This window comes from Microtus oregoni, unplaced genomic scaffold (genome assembly GCF_018167655.1).
Source record: "Microtus oregoni isolate MIOR12 unplaced genomic scaffold, Mior012 000016F_ref0000370, whole genome shotgun sequence".
Classification (NCBI taxonomy): domain Eukaryota; kingdom Metazoa; phylum Chordata; class Mammalia; order Rodentia; family Cricetidae; genus Microtus; species Microtus oregoni.
This window is the reverse complement of record NW_024543075.1, coordinates 23134979-23156463: the sequence shown is the minus strand read 5'-3', so window position 1 is coordinate 23156463 and position 21485 is coordinate 23134979. Positions and strand designations below refer to the sequence as shown.

General features: G+C 45.9%; 1 protein-coding gene across 1 annotated transcript in view; it reads left to right on the top strand.

Annotated features, from left to right (window-relative positions):
• The first annotated feature begins 9921 nt into the window (after positions 1-9921).
• Scnn1g (sodium channel epithelial 1 subunit gamma) overlaps positions 9922-21485 on the top strand; it is a 32417-nt gene continuing 20853 nt past the window's right edge. Inside the window, exons 1-5 of the mRNA XM_041666872.1 lie at positions 9922-10153; positions 13500-13848; positions 15743-16061; positions 17409-17599; positions 18850-18953. Of these exons, the coding sequence (XP_041522806.1) occupies positions 13532-13848; positions 15743-16061; positions 17409-17599; positions 18850-18953 (931 nt within the window). The 5' untranslated portion in view covers positions 9922-10153; positions 13500-13531. The remainder of the gene's footprint in view (positions 10154-13499; positions 13849-15742; positions 16062-17408; positions 17600-18849; positions 18954-21485) is intronic.

The window sequence follows — 21485 nt, the reverse complement described above, 5'->3', positions numbered from 1 at the left end:
TTAGGTCTGATTGGGATTATTTGCGTCGGCGGAGAGCTCTTTTTTAGGAAATATTCCTAACACCCTCAAAATAAAGGATACTATTTCCAGGAGAGAGAGAAGGGAGGGAGAGGAAGAAAAAGGAGAGAGAGAGAGAGAGAGAGAGAGAATTGTTTAAAAGAACCAGACAGCATCCTAGAGTTCAGGGAGAAAAAGCTTAAGTGGGGGCAGCTGGGTCTTGCTCAGTCACAGGAACACTGAAGTAACAATGAGTGTGCAAATAGTGGCCAAGGGTCTCAGAAGATGGCGCCCAAGTGCAAGATCCTTGCGGGCTGTCCTGGAGTCTGTATGTTTTACAGTCCTGGCAGGATCTAGGTAAGTCTAGTAAGACGAGCTCCTTAGACACATTCTATTTTTTTTTTCAGTGCTGGGGCTCAATCCAGGGTCTCCTGAGTGGTAGGCAAGTACTTCTGACACAGGAGTGCATCAAAGAACATTCTAAGAGAGGCAAAATTACTTGCACTCATATATACATGGCACACACACACACACACACACACACAAATGTCTATAATAAAAAAGAGGCTAGCCAGCGGGCAGTGGTGTCACATGCCTTTAATTCCAGCACTTGGGAGGCAGAGGCAGGTGGATCTCTATGAGTCTGAGGCCAGCCTAGTCAACAGAGTGAGTTCCAGGACAGCCAGGGCTAGGACTACACAGAGAAACCCTTTCTTGAAAAACAAAAACAAAACCACAATTTAAAAAAAAAAAAAGGCCAATAACTCACATATCAAGTGAAAAATCAGAATTTCATCCAAAACAACACAAGAGGCTAAACACAATGAAGCAACACCCTCAAAATAATACAGAACACCATTTCCAAGCTAGAATTTGATTTCCAAGTTAGTAACTAAGCATAAGAATGAAAAAAGTCACTTGCAGTTCCCGGGCTGCCCAGACTATCGAAAGGAAAAAGTGTTTGTGTAAGGACTTGGACTTGAGTCCTCAAGGCCCACATAAAAGTGAAGTGTTACTGCACATATTTGAAATTCAAGTTTTGGGGAGCAGGGACAGGTGAGTCCTGAGATCTTACTGCTGAGCCAGTCTCACCAAAATTGTGAGCTCTAGATTCAATGAGAGACTGTTCCGGAAAATGGTGTGTAAAGGAAGGTGTGTGATACCTATCTCTGACACCCCACAAAAACATACACATATGTGCACACACACGTGTACAACACACACACACACAGTGTTTACTTGACTTCTTGGTGAAATATCTATTGGAAGACATAGTTGACTGGACTGTAAGATTCAGTCTTAAAGCCTGACAAGAGAGCCAGGATATGGAAATTCCAACACAGAATGGCTTAAGAAAATCACAGAAGGTTTAAGGAATCACCAGTTTAGACTGTGTAAGATTACAGAAGACTCTAAGAAAGATGGTTCTAGTAGGGAAAGGGGGAAACAATGTCTCTTCTCTAATTACACGAGAAAGAAAGTAGCAGAAAATTTCAATGCTGTTGAATAGATTGGAAAGGATTGAATGCACCGACAGAAAACTACATAAGAGGAGCTGAACAAGAGACAAAAATATTATTACACATTGCACAGACTGGTGTGGTAGAATGTTAAAATGGTCACTTACGTCAGATGCTGGCTTAATTAACACTGTGAAAAAGATACATCACTCTCCACACCTGCCTCCTGCGGCCCAGGCCTCACTGATGACTGCCTTCTCTTCATGGTTTCCAGTAGAGTATTGGTTGCATTTGAGAGAGCACTGTACGCAGAAGAAAAGCCTTTTTTTTTTCACATTCCCCACATATTATAGGACTAGCCGGACCCAGTTCTAGAGACTGACAGGGAGTGAAAGTATGCAAAAAATTCTGGGGTTCTGGGAGAGCTTTTTCCCTTAAAACAGAGTTTGTTTATTTAGCCCTGGCTGCCTTGAAACTCTCTATGTAGATCAGGCTGGCCTCAGACTCATAGAGATCCATCTGCCTCTGCCTCTGAGTTCTGGGATTGAAGGCAGGTGCCACTAGGCTCACCTAAGCTTTCTTTTTCTGATCTTGGTATATGCACTATGCTACCTTTTCCTCTACCCTCTTTTCTCTCCTTCTCCTCCTATTCTCTTCCTCCTCTTCCTCTCCTTTCTCCTTCTCCTCTTCTTCCTCCTCCTCCCTCCCCTTTTCAGGCCTGGTAATACAACAGCCATCATACCATCCTGAAGATGATGACCATATGCTAAGAATGCCAGAGTCAAAGAAAACAGGAGTGTAACTGGAGGGTGCTCTCCTACCTGCCTTTCAGCTCTTTATTAGACCAATCAGATATTTTAGACGGGCAAAGTAACACAGTTTCAAAGAGTTAAACAAATGCAACATAAAAGAATACAACACATCTTTGCATCATTAAAGAAATGTCCCACAGCATAAACAAAAGTAATGCATCTTAAAATAATATTCTACAACATGTGACACACACATACTATACACACATACATATGTACCAAAAGTGAGTGTCATATAAATGGAAACATGTGCTGGTTGGATAAACTTTAGAGTTGAGTCTCGCTACTAGGAAGCTCATCACCTATCTAAGAGGTACTTGAAACATTCTCAGTTTAGTGCTATGGAAGATGCTGTGAGCATCGATGTTCAGAAATTTGATTAAATATAAATGTACAATTTTCTGCCCAGGGATATAAATGCTGGGTTTTGTGTTAAGCACATATATAGTTTCATAAAAAGAATGTCAAACTCTTTCCCAAGGTGTTTGTATCATGTTGCCTTGTGATCAGCATTGTGTAGCGAGTACAGTTCTCTCCATCTTTGCCTGGCGACAGTCTTAAAATATGCCCATCAGTGCTGTAAATCTCCACTCTCCGTGGCCTTAGCATCTTCTGGGCATATTTGGACAGGACTCTTAATGTTCAGAGATAAATGTAGTCTTTTGTCATTTTTCGAGACAAGTTTCTCTGTATAACAGCCTGACTGTTCTGGAACTTGCTTTGTAGACCAGCCTGGTCAGGAACTCAGAGATCTGCCTGCCTCTGTCTCTGGAGTACTGGTATTAAAGGCATGCACCACCATGCCTAGATTAATACAGTCTTAATTGTATCCTGTGCAACATAGGGGTGGGTATCAATAGCATTATGGCCTAGAATTTCTTTTCTTTTTCTTTTTTTCTTTCCTTTTCTTTTCTCTTTTTTTCTTTTTTCTTTTCTTTTTCTCTTTTTTTGAGACAGGATTTTACTACGTAGCTTTGGAACCTCCCAAGTGCTGGGATTAAAGGCATGCACCACCACCTCCCAACTGGTCTAGAATTTTAAAAGTCAAGACTTGAGAGCCCCTATTAAGTATTTTGAATTCAGTTAGAGGGGGAAAGAACCTAACCAGGACACTCTGAGGAAATCCTGGAACATTTCACTTTAAATAGAAAAGTAGTTCATCTGTATCACATTCTCACAGGAACTTACCGGCTGAATGGGAGAAGGAAAATGTCTGTAGATCAAGAAGACCTGGTCTGAGAAAGATCATTTCTCCCTTAATTGTCTGTGGTTCTTTCTCCCCAGCTGCGGGTTTGGGAGCTTCCCCTTCCACCTTCATATGTCCATGGATGATGCGGTTGTCGAGTTCATGTTTAGGTGGCCATGTTGGTAGGACTTCAGGGTGGCTTCTCTAACGTTTCTAGGAGACACAATCGCAAAAAAAAAAAAAGTTTAGTGTGTGTGTGTGTTTGTAATGTCTGGTTATGCTTTGTTTTTTGTTTTGGGGGTTGGTGGCTTTTTGTTTGTTTGTTTGTTTGTTTGGGTTTTGATTGTTTGGGGTGTTTTATTTTGTCTTTCAAGACAGGATTTCTCTGAGTAGCTCTGACTGTCCTGGAACTAGCCTTATAAACCAGGTTGAGCTTCGAGACACGCCTGCCTCTGCCTTCTGAGTGCTGGTATTAAAGGTGTGTGCCACCACACTCATCTCGATTTTTTTTTTTAATAAAGAAAGAAGTGTTGGAAATGCTACATGACTGCTAAAAATAGCAAGGCATCTGTAACCACAGTACTGAGGGTGGGAAGAGAGATGTATTCTGAGGCTCGAAGATCCACTTTAATAAGAGACTTTATCTCAAAAACTAAGGTAGGCGTGACTGAGGAACACACCTGAAATTGATCTCTGGCCTCCAGATGCATGTGCATTCATATTCATGTGTACCCACATTCACATATGCACACACACACACACACACACACACACACACACACACTCCAGTTCCTGAGGCTCTGACGCCCTCTTCTGGCTTCTCTGGGTACTGCATGCATGAAATGCATAAACACCCATACAAGCACACACATACATAAAATATAAATACATAATGTAAGAAAGTAGATTTTGGGGATACATTTTAAGAGTTCAAGTGCATTTCATTTTTTTAACTAGATGGAAGCCAGCAATATTGTTTAGTGGTTAACAATGTCTGCTGCACAAGCCTGAGAGCTGTAGTTCCCAGAACCGCATAAAGGCAGAAGGAAAGAATTGACTCCACAGAGTAGTCCTCTAACACACACACACACACAATACACCCCTTGTGGTGTGCAACCGACATGTATGTATGTACACCACATATGACCATCATGCTGGTGTGTACACAACTAACACACACATGAACACAAAATACTTGTTTTGAAATAAAATCAGACCATAAAATCAATACTAACTATCCCCCACAATGTCCGTATTTGCAAATTCTTTCAATCTCTGAAATATATTTATAACTCTAAGCTCAGTTCTGAGGTACCTGTAGGGAGATGCACAGACTCGCACATATCTGAGTCGTTCACCATACAGCCTCCTAATCAAGGTCAAATAGGGAGACATTCTTGTCATCAGCTCCCATACTATAGGCAAATCCTCCTTTTTATAGTCTCATTAATGCCACTGTTGTCTGATTTCTATCCACCTCCCCATGGGGGCATGTTCACATGTGTGTGCACCACCACTTGCAGCTTGCAGTGCCTACCCCCATGGAAAAACTGTACTGAAGTGCATCTAGGAGATAATGATGTTGCTTTACAAGAAGATAAATAAACTTTATTCGGGCATGAGTTATGCTCTAGCTAGTCTTGAGTTCAAGGTAAGCAAATCTACTGTATGTAGTCATGTATGGATTAGTTGATAGACCGTCACACCAGATGCTCTCAGAAACAAAGTTCTACACTTCACCTGGGAGACGTCATTCAGTATTGGCTGATTCAATGGATGGCAACTCTCTATATAAGTCATTAAATAACATGGACATTTCTAGTTACAAAGGCAGCTTAACTGTGGCTGGCTTTATCCGTAGTGACTTGTTAGGCTGGCTGGAGCGTGTCACCTTAGCTCCTTCGTCCTCCGCACTAAATCCGTCTTCAGATTCTGAATTGTGTTTTGTGGTGACCAGCAACCCTTTCGAGACCTCCTGTGGTGAAAGTTCTGATAATCTAGACTGGGCAGTGGTTGCTGTCCACGGTGCTGATCGCCTAAAGCCAGCTTCCTGCCAGAGAAGCAGCTTCCACACACTCAAGAGAATCTAAGGACCCCAGTCCGGGCCTGGGGAACGGCTCAGCAGGAAAAGGCACCTTCTGCCTGATGACGTGAGTTTGATTCCTGGGGACCACATGGCAGAAGAAGAATTCAATTCTGAAAATTATCATCTGACCTCCACATATGTACCATGGCATGTATACCACACACTAAATAAATAAGGGGCAGGAGAGACACCTCAGTGATTAAGAGAACTTGCTGCTCTTCCAGAGGACCTGGGTTTGAGTCCCAGAACCAGGTGGAGGCTTACAACAGGGGATCTGTTGTTCTTTTCATCCAGTCTCAATAAGTACCAGGTTAAAATTTGATGTACGTGGTGTCCAGATATACATGCAGGAGAAACATCCATATACATTAAATAAATAAATAAAACACTTTAAAAATTAAAGACCCTGGCCCGGACTCCCCAGTAATCAGTTTCCAAGAGAGGCTTCATCAAAGAGTGAGCTGGAAGAGATAAACTTGCTCTCATCCCAAGGGCACAAGATGATATCCTCAAGAACCAAAGGTCATTTGTCCTAGAGCAAGGAGGATCCCAGACTGGGAGCAAGCTTCTTTATCCAACAGGGTAGGATAAAGGCTTGTGCCTAAGCCTGTGTCTTCTAATCTGCCTTAGATATCTTTAAGCTGCTTTTGATTCTCTGGGAACTTTAGATCTTCCAGCTATTTCTTGAAAAAAACAAAAAACAAACAAACAAAAAAACCATGAGACTCTGAACTCCTGTACTGACCCTGAGCCTCTATAACTATTACAAAAGGAAGAAGTTCCTAGTGGATCTTAGGGAAGGTGGTGACCCATCCAATCAGAGAAGCCAGGGGAATGGAGGAGCTCAGTGAGATGGTTGATGTTTGTGACTGCAGAAGGAAACAGTGGGGAAACTGAGTCAGAGAGATGGCTCAGCAAGGAAAGGCACTTGCTGCCAAACCTGAAGACCAGAATCCACATGGTGAAATGAGAGAACCTATTTCTTTTCTTTTTTTAATTTTTAATTTTTTATTTGCATTGATATTTGAGGGAGTCAGATCCACTGGAACTTGAGTTACAGACAGCTGTGAGCTGCCTTGTGGGTGCTGGGAATTGAACCTGAATCCTCTGGAAGAAAGCAGTCACTATTCTTAACAGCTGAGCCATCTCTCCAGCCCTGGAGAGAACCTATTTCTGAAAGCTGTTCTCTGACATTCACATGTACACTGTAATCAGCATATGCCTGCCTGTATGCATTCACACACACACACACACACACACACACACACACACACACACACCTAATAAATAAATAAAAATGCATAGGCTCATATATCAGAATGCTTGGTCCCCAGTTGGTAGAGCTGTTTGAGAAGGATTAGGAGGTGTGGACTTTTTGGTAATGGTGTGTTACTGGAGTGGGTTTTGAGGTTTCAAAAGCCTGTGTCATTCCCAGTTAGCTATTTTGTGATGGTTGCTGTCTCAGGATGTGAGTTCTTGGTTACTGCTGCAGCGCCGTGCTTTCCTGCCTGCTTCCTGCTCCCCACTATGATGGTCACGGACTCAGCTCTGAAACTGTAGCCCCAATAAGCTCTTTTGTTTCTATAAGTTCCCTTGGTCACAGTGTCTTCTCATAGCAATTAAAAAGTAACTAAGATACCTTTTCATTGCATCCTTCAGTTTTTTTAAGTTAATTTATTTCTTTATTGTGTTTGAAGCCTGGAACTTGTTGCGGAGTTTAGGGTGGCCTTGGATTCATGGTGATTCTCTTCTCTCAGCCTTCTAAATGCTGTGTAGGTGTGACCCACTCTGCCTAGCTAACAGATATCCACTTTAACAAAACAAAATAACGAAGATGGGTAAAAATCACTTGTAAACCTATACTGAGGCAATAACCTCTTTTTGAACATGTATATTCCTTAATACATGAATTTTTAACACACACTTACAAGATAGGTATACAAATCCACTGTTACTATGATCTATATACCATTTTACACCTCTGTTGCTTTAACTGTCTCTTTCATTCTGTTAACTACACTAACTGAGTATATTAACACAGAAAAATGTATACTAAGAATAATTTATGTTGATGAATATCTAGGGACAATAGACTGAGTGAGAAAATCACTTGATGAGCTTAAATGTATAGTGACCAGGAAAGCTTCCTGCTTGCCACATATGGAGAGATGAAAAACATGTCAATGCTATAATATGAGAACAGGCCATGTAATGTCATTAAAAAAACAACTCAGCCGGGCAGTGGTGGTGCACGCCTTTAATCCCAGCACTCGGGAGGCAGAGGCAGGCGGATCTCTGTGAGTTCGAGACCAGCCTGGTCTATAAGAGTTAGTTCCAACCTTTAATCCCAGCACTCGGGAGGCAGAGGCAGGCGGATCTCTGTGAGTTCGAGACCAGCCTGGTCTACAGAGCTAGTTCCAGGACAGGCTCCAAAAGCCACAGAGAAACCCTGTCTCGAAAAACCAAAAAAAAAAAAAAAGAGAGAGAGAGAGTTAGTTCCAGGACAGGCTCCAAAGCCACAGAGAAACCCTGTCTCGAAAAACCAAAAATAAATAAATAATAATAATAAAAACCAACTCAATAATTTTAAAACAGTGTATATTTAAAACTTCCAAGCTGGAGAGGTGGCTCAGATGCACCACTCTTGCAGAGGCTCTAAGTTTGATTTCCAGCACCCTCATCAAATGGCTTCCACAGCTGCCTATAACTCCAGGGGGTTCAATGCCTTCTTCTGGTTTCTGCAGGCACCCGAACTCACGTGAACATGCTCACACACAGACAGGAACACACGCGCATGCACACACCACACACACACAAAATTAAAAAAATTTTTTAATTAAATAGCAAAACACCCATCATATTCACATATATGCAATACATGTATATATACACCAAATAATAATTCTTAGTTAGGGTTTCTATTGTGAATAAGCACCATGACCAAAAGCAGCCTGAGGAGAAAAGAGTTTATTTCAGCTTACATTTCCAGACAACAGTTCATCACTGGGGGAAGTCAGGGTAAGAACTGAAACAGGGCTTTGGAGTCAGGAGCTGATGCAGAGGTCACGGAGGAGTCTGCTGACTGGTTACTCTCCTGGGTACAATACCCAGGACAACCAATCCAGGACCAATCCAGGGGCGGCACCACCCACGGTGAGTTGGACCCTTCCTCCGATCAATCACCAACCAAGAAAATGCACCACAGGCTTGCCCACAGGCAAATCTTAGGGAAGCATTTTCTGAACTGAGAGTCTCTCTTCCCAAATAACTGTAGTTGTGCTAACAACAAACTAGCTGGTACAATAATCCTACTGCTTATGTAGTGAGGGGTGTGGATTATTATGTGAATTCTCCACCATGAGCATTTATCGCAAGAAATCATGGTTAGGGATTTTAGGGTATTTTTCTTTAAATTGTTTTTCAATAATGCTTGACATGTTTCTGCCCACCTAAAGCATGATCTTCGGTTAGGCAAAAGAGACATCTCGTAAGAAGCCAGCGTTCTGAGATTCACCCCAGCCTACTGAATCAGAGTCTGCATCCCGGCCCCGCCCTCCCCGTTCCCCCCCCCCCCCCACCGTGGCCCCTTTCCTTTTTTGAGACTGGATCTCAAGTGCAGCACAGGCTGGTCTCAAATTTACTATGTAGCTGAGGATGTCCTCAGCTTCTGAGCCTCTTTTCTCACCCCCACCCCCAGCTCTAGTCTTACAGGCATGCACCACCACATTAAGTGTGTGTGGTACTGGGGCTCACACCGTGAGCTTCCAGGATGTTGGACAAGCCGTCTTCCCGCTGAGGCGCATCTCCAACCCCATAACCTGCATTTTAACAATGAACACATTAAAGTCTAAAACGTTCTAATTCTTGTTAGTGCCGTCCCTTCTGTGGGGCCCTGTTTCTTCCCAGCTCAAAGGGACTGTGACCTGGATCCCTGTCTTTGGTCGCTCACAGTTTCAGCATTTTAAACTTGTCTCTAAGATTCATCTGTGTGAGTTCCTACAGAAACACGGCCGACAGGCCCAAAGAATGTGTGGTTTAGTTGAACAGCTAGCTCCTGCTGCCCCAAGCCAGACTTAAGAGGATACTGAAGTAGCTTCGTTCTGCAAGTCTTGACAAGGTCGGAGAGATGAGGAGTAAGAGGAGTAAACCTCTGCTGGAACTGATTTAAAAGAGCTCCTGTGGTGTGGGCCAGGATGAGGCCCTGGAGCTGCACTGCCATTGGCTCTGCTAAGTACCTTGGGAGAAGATGGGGCTCTGACCCCGCGGGAATGCAGGTTGCAGAGTGGCCTCTGGGCGGCAGCAAGCGCGCGCGCGCGCTGCCACCGCAAGACACAGCTCAGTACCGGCTGAGGCGCAGAACTGACTCAGGACGGGAGGTGGCGCTGCGGGGTCATGGCTTACTCTGGGCAGAGACAAGTCCGGGGGTGACCCGGGGAAAACACCTGGGCAGGTGTGGGTGGAGTCTGAAGGGGCGGGGTGTCTAGAGGCGTAGCCTAGGCCTGGCCCACGGGCGCTCCTGGTTGTGCCTCCTGGAGATGCTGGCCTTATGAAATCAGAAGACGAACGTCCCCAGACCCAGACACGCCACCCGCGACCCTTCCGATCCTGAGAGGTAAGTTTGGCCGCGTCGGGTCGGTCTTATTCCGGGGTTCCAAGTATCTGAGCAGCCACGGGGCGCGGTGACTTCCAAGAAGAAGATTACGCTGTCTGCGGGTGGCGGGATGCTGAGACACTTCCCGGGCGATCTGGGTCCAGCTCCAGGCTTCTCCCCAGACCCCGGACGGGATACAAAGCTGAGCGACAGGCGCTTCTGAGCCACTGGAGGCGGGGGCGGGGGCGGGGAGTGCGTCTCGGCTCTTCTCTGCCCTGCTCACTCCACTTCCCACCTTGAAGAGCATGCACTCGACCGCGACTGTTCCTTTCAGCCGCCGGAAAGCTTTTCTTTGGAGGTGACTGTTGGAGAAAGAATCAAGCACTTGAAGCGGTCTGGTTGGAAGCAGCTGCTGTCACAAAGCAGTCGGCTTTTGCCACAAAACTGCGCCAGGTCGCTCCCCGCCGGAGAGACAGGGCCTGCGGCGTGTCCGTGGGGTAGTGCTGTTCCACAGCCTTGAGTCCTTGCCTTTGAATTTCAAGTTATATGAGAACAGCACCGTGTCACGGAGGGAATCGGAACTTTCCCTGGTAACAGGCTTTGGAGCCCAAGTTCTAGGATGAACAACAAAGCCTGGCAAAGGTCTCACCCCTCACCAGGCTTTATTTTCCACACAGGAGAAGAGGCAAGGTTTGAGGGCAAACTAGGGAGAACAGGTGTCAGGAAGAAACCAGGGACCTGGAATTTCAAAGAAGTCTTTAAGTCTTTTGTACTGTGTGACCTTGGGCAAGCAACCTCTTCGCACCTCACTTTGCACCTCTGTGAGATGGGAGTAGTGATAACGCCTTATTTAGTCTGCAGTGAGAAATCAGGCCTGGGTGCTGGTTTCTCAGTGACTGGCAGCTGCTATTACCGCTGCTAATGCAGCTGTCCTCTGCAACCACTATCATTACTTAGGGAACAGCATAACTAGTGTGGGTTCTTGAGTTCAAATCCTAACCCGGACACTTTCTATTATGACCTTGGGCAAGCTATTTAGTCTATCCGTGTCTCCATTTCATTTGTATAATGGGGGAATTATGATCCCTACCTGAGAAGATTGTTGAGCACATTCAGTGAGCTAACCCTTAGGATGAGTTCTGAATGTATCAAATCAACTTCAAATTCCTCTGCGAAAGCACCCGGATTGAATCAAGCCCCACAGTCTAGTGCTACCTATAATCTTGCTTTACCTTAGAGTTGAAATATTTGTGTGAACATTCTGGAATCCCCCATCACATGACTGGCTGATCCTCTGGGGGAAGAGATGAAGGGTCAGAGGAACCCCAAGAATCATCTTCATTGAGAAGACCTAGTGTTAGGAACAAGAGTGTCCAGAATTTAGCTTCTGGCAAAAGTCTGGCAGAGGAGGGAATCATCTCTGGGCTGCAGTTTTACATGAATTGATCCTGGAGTTGCTCTTTACAGACAAACTGCTAACTTCCTTCCTTCCTTCCTTCCTTCCTTCCTTCCTTCCTTCTTTGTATCCCTGGGTGGCCTAGAACTTGGTATGTAGACCAGAATACTTGCACTCACAGACACCCTCCTGCCTCTGCCTTTTGAGTACTGGAATTTAAGGTGTACCACCATACTCCACACCTTTTTATTAAAGGGTGACACAGTATTTAAAACAAAGTAAAGCCAAGTAAATTACTGCTGGTCAAGAGGCTAATGGCATAATTCTGAAAATAAGAGATAGCTTTTCTCTATCTAGAACAATTATGTAAGTCTATAGGGGACAGGTTATGGGGGCAGTCTGGCCTCTGAGCATCTCACCCCTGGCCCCCATTCTCTCTTTCTTTTGTATTATAATCCTTAAACCCACTAGCATGGTAAACTTGAGAGATTCATTCCCACAACTTTCTCCCAATTTTGGACCATATCTCATGGATTCAGGACAGAAGAAAATTAAATCTTTTGGTCCAGAATCCCACCTAAAAAACTTGATGATAGAAATGGAAATCATTGTGTTAAGCAAAAAAAGCCATTCTTTAAAAGATGTTTTCTCTCATATACAAAGCCTAGATTTAAGTGTGTGTTGGGGGGAATAACAAGGGGATCATGAGCAAACGGGTGAAGATTTTAAGGGAGGAGGGGAGGTGTAAAGAGGGAGTAACAGAATACATACGGCATGAAAACAGAGTCAGGGGTTATTTGGGAGGAAGAAGAGGACCAGCAAGTGCAGTGGGGGAGAGAAATAGGAACAGAGTATGACACATATGCATGAAAATGCCATAACAAAACCCACTAGTTTGTACAGTCATCTCGAAAAAGAAAATAACTTGATGGGGTCATCAAAGTCCTTGACTTGAACACAGACCCCATACGGACATAGGAGCCATGCTGTGTATCTTGAGCAAGTCACTCCATCTATCTGATATGGAGATAACAGTACATCTATCCATCTCGTGTGACTGTCAAAATACATATAAACTCCTGCATATTTATATACAGAGATCACATATTATGAGACTGATAATTCCATCTACTGTACAGTGAGTTCATTGCTAAAATGAATATCTTGTATCGTGCTGCTTCTGCAACTGAGAGGCACCATACAAACTGCGAGTGTGCTCATTCATTTCCCAAAACTCACCCCCAAAGCTGCCACTGAATCAAGGTGCCCTCTCCAGACTATACTATCTTAAAATCAGGTAAAATGGCATGATGCCTGCTAAATATGGAGCAGCCAACAGCCATTGTGTCGGGTGCTGCAGAAAGCACTTGAACTGACAGTAAAGAGAAGAAACCAATTATCTTACTTGTAAGACAGCAACATGGAAAGGAGTGGGGGAAACATAGTCAGGACATGATCTATAACAGCTGCTGGGAAGTTGTGGGAGATTACATCAGTCAGTGAGTGACACCTTGCCCTGTGTGTGCAGGAGGGACATTTTGCTAGGCACCATGAACCATCGTAACACAGGAAGGTTGCTCTCAAGGAGAGGTGGCCAGTGGAAGCGATAAGGCACGGGTTATAGTTCCCAGCCTGTAACAGAAGTCTGGCTGAGTTGCTGTGAGGTCACCAGCCCCAGGAACTCCAGGGAAAGGTCCTTCAGCCAGTCCAGCCAGTATGTGCAGGTTATGTATTGCCCTGCCCCCACAGGGCTTGGCCTGGGGGCCCTCAGAGGAGGAGGCAGCTGTGGTAGCCCAAAGCAAATATCCTGGAGAAGGGGCCAAGGGCTCAGAATGCAGCCTGTCCAGCCCTCAGAAGAAGAAGATGGCCTCTAAGAACATGTGGGCTTGGTGTTTCCCAGTCGGAAGCTCCAGAGAAGGGCTGGCAGGCCCGTGCTTGCAAGCTCACTTACAGTCTCCTCTGTCCCTTCAGAACTCTGCAGACTGCAAAGTCCCCTCCTCACCATGGCGCCTGGAGAGAAGATCAAAGCCAAAATCAAAAAGAATCTGCCGGTTCGAGGCCCCCAGGCACCAACCATTAAGGACCTGATGCATTGGTACTGCCTGAACACTAACACCCACGGCTGCCGGCGCATCGTGGTGTCCCGAGGCCGCCTTCGGCGTCTGCTGTGGATCCTGTTCACGCTGACCGCAGTGGCCCTCATCATCTGGCAGTGTGCCCTCCTCGTCTTCTCTTTCTACACTGTCTCTGTCTCCATCAAAGTTCACTTCCAGAAGCTGGATTTCCCTGCCGTCACTATCTGCAATATCAACCCCTACAAGTAAGAGACTGCCCTGGCATCTGGGAGCAGAAAAGTCTGGCCTCTCAGGGATGCCAAAGCCCCTCCCCAAAGCGGCGGTCTGAGTGCCACGCCAACCTGCTGACACAGGTTTTACAAATTTGATTTGATTGCCAAGATCGGTTCCAGACCTGTAAATACTCTCAGTTCAATGGCTATGTCTAAGGCAGGAAGGCAGGGAAAGCTGCTCCAGCAATTCTGCTTCGAGACTATTCCAGGGAACAAGGTTAGCATTCTGCCTCCCCCAAACACACATGTAGCACATCTTTCCTCTTAGCTTCTTTAGCTTCACTCCCTTACTCTCCCCCAAAGCCAGGCTGACTCAGAAGTGACACCCAGGTGACTTCCGGAAGCATCCTTGCTGCCCTGACCCCTCATCTCAGTGAGCCCAGCCCAGTAATTGAGCTCCCTGGGCTCTGGACAGGATCAACCCTTGGTGCTTCCCTGTTGTCAGTGGCAGGACCTGTTCTAAATGGGTCATCAGTGTCCTTGGGATTATGGGAAACTGATCTGGGAGGCAAGTCAGAGGCAGCTGAATTTGTGGCAGGGGGTGGGGAGTGGGGGAGTGCAGAGCTGGCATACAGTGCTGGCATGCAAAGGGGTGGGGCATGCAGAGATGAGGTTGAGGGGGGGTGCAGGGGTGCAGAGCGGGGGGGGGGGCGGGGTGCAGAGCAGGGAAGAGCAGAACTGATCAGAAGCTGCGCTGAAGGCAAAGACAAAAACCAAAATCAGGTCTCAGACTCTATCTCCAAAGTCTCCTCACTGCCTTCCTCCCTTCCTCCCTCCTCTCCCATCTTTCCCTTCTCCTTTCTCCACCCATATTCTATCCGTAATTATTTACTTAACCTTTGAAAATTGTGAGCCACTTTGCTGAGTTCCAGGGCACAGCACAGAATAACCCTAACACACTCTTTGCCCTAGGAGAGCTTATGCTACAGTGAGGTAGTGAACTATTAACACATATACTTATGCAACTGCAAATAATATGGCCATTTAGTTACCTATGTGCATATATATTTCTTTTAATAATTTAACATTATTTATATACTTGGAGGCAGTCATGCTATGTAGCTCAGATTGTTCTTGAACTTGTGATCTTCCTGCCTCAGCCTCCCAAGTGCTGGCATTGTTGCTATGTGCCACCACACCCAGCTATGTTTCTTTTGCCTATAGTAAACATAATTGAGCCTTCCCAATAACCTTATTTTACAAATGAGTAGGCTGGGAACCCGAGACACAGAAACGCTAAGAAACTTTGTCTGAGGTCACATAGCCTGGATTAGAATGGAGACTTGAACAAGGCAGGTAGTTTGACTCTGAAATTGATATCCCTAGCTACTGTGCTGTGTCATGACCTCTACAGAAAGCAAGAGGGAGAGAGAAGATAGTGTTCTGAGAGAAACTGGGACCACACGGTATAGTGACCATTTACAAAACAAACAAACAAACAAACAAACAAACAAAACGTCGTCAGCTCTCCTGGGGGTTGTCAAGGTGACACTCCCAACCTCTTGCCTGGCAGCACTGACTGGAGGATGTCCAGTGGGCAGAGTGCGATGGGTGGAAACGGGGTCCCGTACAGTGAGCAGTTATTCATGTGCCCTCATTTTGGATACTTTATGGGCAACACCTGAGAGTCAACACTCCAGAAACACTGACTGGGGGCCTCAACCTACCCAAGAATAAATTGACAGACATTGCAAAAATGGGGATCCAATGTCATTTTAGATGGTACAAACAGCGAAAGACCTGGTCCCCTTGGCAAGGAAGTGGTCGGGAGACACAGGGCTGACACCAAGGGAGGACACCGTGTAGAAGCAGCGGCACTGTGCTAGAAGCCGTTCCTCTCTGTGATATCTCCTTTCCACTTTGTCAGGTACAGTGCTGTGAGTGACCTTCTGACTGACTTGGACAGGGAGACAAAGCAGGCCTTGCAGTCCCTGTATGGGGTCAAAGATTTTCCGGAGGAAACAACTCAGAAACGCCGGGAAGCAAGATCCATTCAATCCACTTGGGAAGGCCCGCCACCCAGGTTCCTCAACCTGATCCCGCTGCTGGTCTTCAATGAGAATAAGAAGAGAAAGGCCATGGACTTCTTCACTGGTCGGAAGCGGAAAATCAGTGGGAAAATCATCCATAAGGCTTCCAATGTCATGCATGTTCACGAGTCGAAGAAACTGGTGGGATTTCAGTTGGTAAGATCCGCTTTGTCACAATTCATATGTATGGGGGGGGGGGGGACTGGGGGTGGTGGGGCTCAGAGTTCCTTCTTGATCTTTAGAGCCAGTAGGCCAACTGTAAGATTTATACCGTGTTAGAGTGATTTGGTGGCAAGCAACTGAAACCAACCTCAAGCAGAGTTAGGCATGGGTGAAGTCTTAGAAGAGACTCACAGACATTTTAAAGACAGAAATTTGGGGAGACCTAGTGATCTAGGGAGCAAGAAGTGATGACATTCATTCAGATACTGATGCTGAATTAAAGATGTCGTTTTCACTCCTTCTGGTAATGCCTTCGATGCAGATTCCATCTTAGGGTTCTACTTAGCCAAATCCGGGGGTACCTGATCACCTCCTGACAGGGCCCCAAAGCAGATTGGCTGCACAGACATCAGAAAGGGGAAAATAAACTCCAGCAAATGCACCAGGGATCCCAGGAGTACTTACCTTCACGAAGTGCCATACCAGGCTTCCTATCTCCTCTCTGGTCCCACTCGGCTGACAACAGGAAGCAGCAGTACCCTCCAGGACAAAGACTATCGCTACTGTGTCTCTCCAGGCCACCACTGGAGCATGGCTGGGGACTATTTCTTCATTTTAGTAGCCTTGATTATGAGACTTTTGAATCTAGCAATTCTTTCTATTAATCCAGCCAAATTTTCAACAGTGAAAAAGGCCCCTCATCAAAATCACTGAGACTTCTAAAATCCTCCTGGTTCCATTCATAGGATATTTACATGATTCTCTTGATAACAGATTCTCTGGACATTTGTCCTTTCAGGAGACTTTCCAAGCCCAGAGCGATGAAAATGCCTGGAATGTTCCATGGCTTCTCTCTAGAGCCCTCGTAGCTAAGTGTTTCAAACACGAGCCCTTCCAACCACTTGCTAAGTGTTGGGTAGGACGGTATTCCTGCTAACATTCTGTCAGTGACATACTCCATAAGTTAGTGCCTTGGCTGAGATCCTACAGAGCGGTAGTGTCAGAGTCTGGGCTGGAATCCAGACTGTGTCTGTAATAAGAAATGGGTGAGTTCAGTAGGAAGACAGTGACATGAACCAGCTAAGCCCTGGATATATGGGGACCCTAAAGACTGAATTTATTTCTTGTCCAATGGCAGACAGTAGTAGTAAGTCACAGGGGTTGACCTTAGTGTCCTTTACTCTCTCTTTGATCCTTGAGGCTTAAGGTTGACCTCTTCAAGCTCCCGGAAGCAAGGGGAAACCAACCTTGTTCCCGAGGACCTCGCCTGGCATCTATTACTCATCTCAGTCTTTCTGACAGCGGTGGCACTGACAGCCTGGTGTCTCCTCTTATTCACAGTGCTCAAATGACACCTCTGACTGTGCCACCTACACCTTCAGCTCAGGAATCAATGCCATCCAGGAGTGGTACAAGCTTCACTACATGAATATCATGGCGCAGGTGCCTCTAGAGAAGAAAATCAACATGAGCTATTCTGCCGAAGAACTGTTGGTGACCTGCTTCTTCGATGGGATGTCCTGTGATGCCAGGTCAGGAGGGGACACTCCCTAAGGACCAGAGGCTCTAACCTTTCGCCCCTTTCCATGCACCTGCAGCTTGCCTGAGGGTCTTAAGAACACTGACTCTGCCCTGTGGGAAATCACATACACGGGAGCTAGGTTCCAGGGTCAATGGAAAAATGTACCTGGTGTGGAATCACAATATCTATGTACTTTTTTTTTTTCAAGACAGAGCTTCTCTGTGTAGCCCTGGCTTTCCTAGAACTCACTCTGGCAAATCATAATATCCTTAAACCCATTAAATAACCTGTCACAACACAAGGTAGTCAATAGCATGCATGTAGCTTTGTATATTACTACAGTGTATAAGAGCCACTACTCTGGTATAGTGGAAGGGAGGGAGGGAGGGAGAGATAAGAGAAAAGAAGAGAAGGAAGGAAGTAGGCAGCAGTGTTTATATTTGTGATTCTTCAAGCCATTCCACCTTGGATACAATAATCATACCTGGTAGTGACGATTAGGTCATTGGGACATTCTGAGATGACCCCACCAGTCAGAATGGTTTAACAACCTTTTTTCTGAATTTCTGAATTCTGACCCTTCTATATGTTAATACACACATTGGTCCTTGCAAATATTGAGTGTTTTGGGGTAACCCTGAAGGTAAAGGTTCTGAAATTGCATATTGGCCATAGGATGGGACTCCTCTGAAGGTCATTTCATGGGATTGGGGATTCAAAAAGCCCTAAGTGCCAGAGAAATTCAAGGGTAGAGGAATTTGGGGGCAGTCATGTGACATGAATATCATCTCGAGGCTGAGGATGTAGTTCACTTGGCAGAGTGCTTGCTTAACCAGCATCAAGTCTTGGGTTCCACCCCTAGGATGGTGGGACACACCTGTACTCCTAGCACTCTGGAGACGGAAGCAGCAGGATAGAATGTTCAGTGCTTTTCTTGGCCACGTGGGGAATCTGAAGTGAGCCTGGGATACATGAGACCCTATTTCAAAGACAAAATAATATGAAATCAAAATAGAGAAAGCAGCGAGAGGATTATGAGAGAGAAAACAAGGGCATGGTCAAATTCTACATCAAGGTGTGTCAGCCTGGCTGAGGGACCTGCTCATTTCACCAGAGGAAAATGGGAAGAGTGAGTCACCTTCCCAGCCATTATCCCAAAGGAAGGCTTTCTCCATCAACACGGTGCTCCCGAATTTCAACTGGGATGCACAAGCGCAAGCCCCAGCCAAGCTCTTCCTGAACCTTTCTCTCCCTCCATAGGAACTTCACACTTTTCCACCATCCAATGTATGGAAATTGCTACACGTTCAACAACAGAGAGAATGCCACCATCCTCAGCACCTCCATGGGGGGCAGTGAGTACGGTAAGGAAACCTGAGTGGAGGGGACCCTGAGACACTGGAGTAACTACCCTGATGGCAGCAGTACAAGTGAGGACTGCAAGTTGGGACGTTTGTGCTTCCAATTCCCTCCCCCTGGCTCTGAAATGAAGACACACTTCCCCTCTCCCAGGGCATACATGAGCATCCGCGTTCATTCTTTTCCTTGCTGTAGACGTGTTTTCCTTTCTGCCATCTCCATCTTTGAGAGAGCCACAGAGACACTGCTGGGCTTCCTTCAGCTGACAAACCACTCTGGTTTAAGCTCGTTGCTGGGGTGACTAATACTGGGCAGGTGGCGTCTAAACAGAGCTAAACCCCGATGGGCTGAATAGGAGATTAGGCGGGCAGACACACCTTCAGTTTAGTTCAGATGACAGATTCTGCAGCCCAACCCCAGTTCTACCTCTCACTGTGTGACCTTGGTTACTGCCCTTCAACTATAAAACGAGAACAATAACAGTAGCTCCCATAAATGTTATTCAGAGAACTTAGAATAAGATCTGGAACACACTCCAGCTACCATACCAAAATACCACAGTTTGAGTGGCATTAACAATAGACATTAATTTCTCACAATGCTGAAGGCTGGAAGTTCAGGATTAAGGCGCTGGCACTTGCGGATTCAGATGAGACTTCTCTTCGTGGTTGCAGGTGACTGTCTTCTACGTGTGTCCTCACATGGCCTTTCCTCTGTCTCAAGAGGGTGCTGTGGTGTCACTCCTTTTTATAAGGACACCAGTCCCATCGGATTAGAGCCATGCCCTTAAGACCTGATTGAGCCTTCATTAAAGTCCTGTCTCTAAATGCCTTCACACTGGAGACTGGCGCTTGGCCCTGTGAATCTGGTCTAGGAAGGGTACACACTCCAGCCACACACACTGTGCATGCAGCCATCACTGACGACACTGCGGCCACTACCACAACTATTTATGACACCGCTACTTCCACCACGTCTACTTTATGGGGAAGGTAAGAACATGGCAGACTGGCTTGGTTTCCTCACAAAAGGAGCTCCCCGACATCTTTTCTGTGGTGCTGAGGATCCAACCAATGACCTTGCACACACTGGGCAAAGCACTCTGATGCCGGGCTGTACCCCTAGCCCTTGTTTATAGCCCAGGGTGTCCCCAAATGTGTGAGCTTCCTAACCCAGCCTCCTGAGTACTGAGAGTACAGGCATATATGCACCGCCCTGTCCAGCCAAAGGGAATTCTCGAAGATTTCAATGTAAATAGAACTTAATATTTTACACAGATATACTCTTGTTAGGAATAGCCAGGCTCTGTTACAGGGGAAATCTACACTCAGAATCCTGGCTTTCATAACTCTGAAATGTGTGTTCTGTCCAAGACCATGAGAAGCTGTGACCCAGAGTGCACGTTCTTGTGGCAAGAGACTGACTGGGAACTGAGTGAAGAGAAGCAAAGTTCTGGCTCTGCTGTGGAGAAGCTGTGTGGCCTTCTGTATGCCACATCCCTCTCTGAGCTCAGTTCCCTTATTTATAAATAGAAGGGGTTAGGATAGTTCTGAAGTTCTCATCGTTCAATTCACACAGATTATAGTCATTCATTCATTCACCAAACACTATTGAGGAGCTAGGGATACAGTGGGGAATGAGACAGATGCCGTTCCTGCTTTTAGGGGACTTACCTGCCTGAGGAAAGAGACATGATTTCATCACAGTACTAATGAAAAGTAGGAGGGGGAGGGACAGGAAAGGGGAACACAGAGTGGCTGGGCTCAGAATGGGAGTTTGAACTAGAAAATGGGGGACTCAGAAAGACCTCGTTGAGGGGGATATTTAAAGATGAGGAGGCCCCTGTTCACGTTCACAGAAGTCTGGATTCTAAAGAAAAAATGAATCCAATGTGTTCTAGAGAGATGAGTAAATTGTATTAGTTACCTTTCTGCTGCTATGATTAAACAACCCGACCAAGGCAACATATGAAAGCATTTGTTTAGGCTTACAGTTCAGTGGGTTAGAATCCATGGTGACTGAGCAAAGACACGGTGGCAGGAACGGCTGGGGGCTGTAAGCAGGAGGCAGAGAGCACACTAGGGGTGGCAGGAAGTGTCTGAAGCCTCCGAGTTTACCCCTGTGACATCTCCTCCAAGGACACATCTCCCAATCCTTCCCAAACAGTCCCACCAACTGGGGTCCAAGAATTCAACATATGCATTACAGTGGGCTGGAGGGGGGCGGAATTCTTATTCAGACTACCCCATTAGAGCAGTGCTTGGAGCTGATCCAGAAAGGGAGAGAGTGGGGTAAGTTGAGGATAAAGACAGATCCCGCTACATCTTCGTAGCCTTCATGGTGGCAGGCAGGGAGAATCTGTGGCATTTCAGAGAGGTTTTCACTGAAGGGCTTCAGGCAGTGCTTTGAACTGATTTCCAGGCTTTAAAGTTTCAGCTGGAAGCTGGGTACAGAATATATCCCACAGAGAGAACAAACACGGGGGAAGGAGAGAGGTTAAACCAACAACCAGGCACATGATCACGTGTTATCTCTTC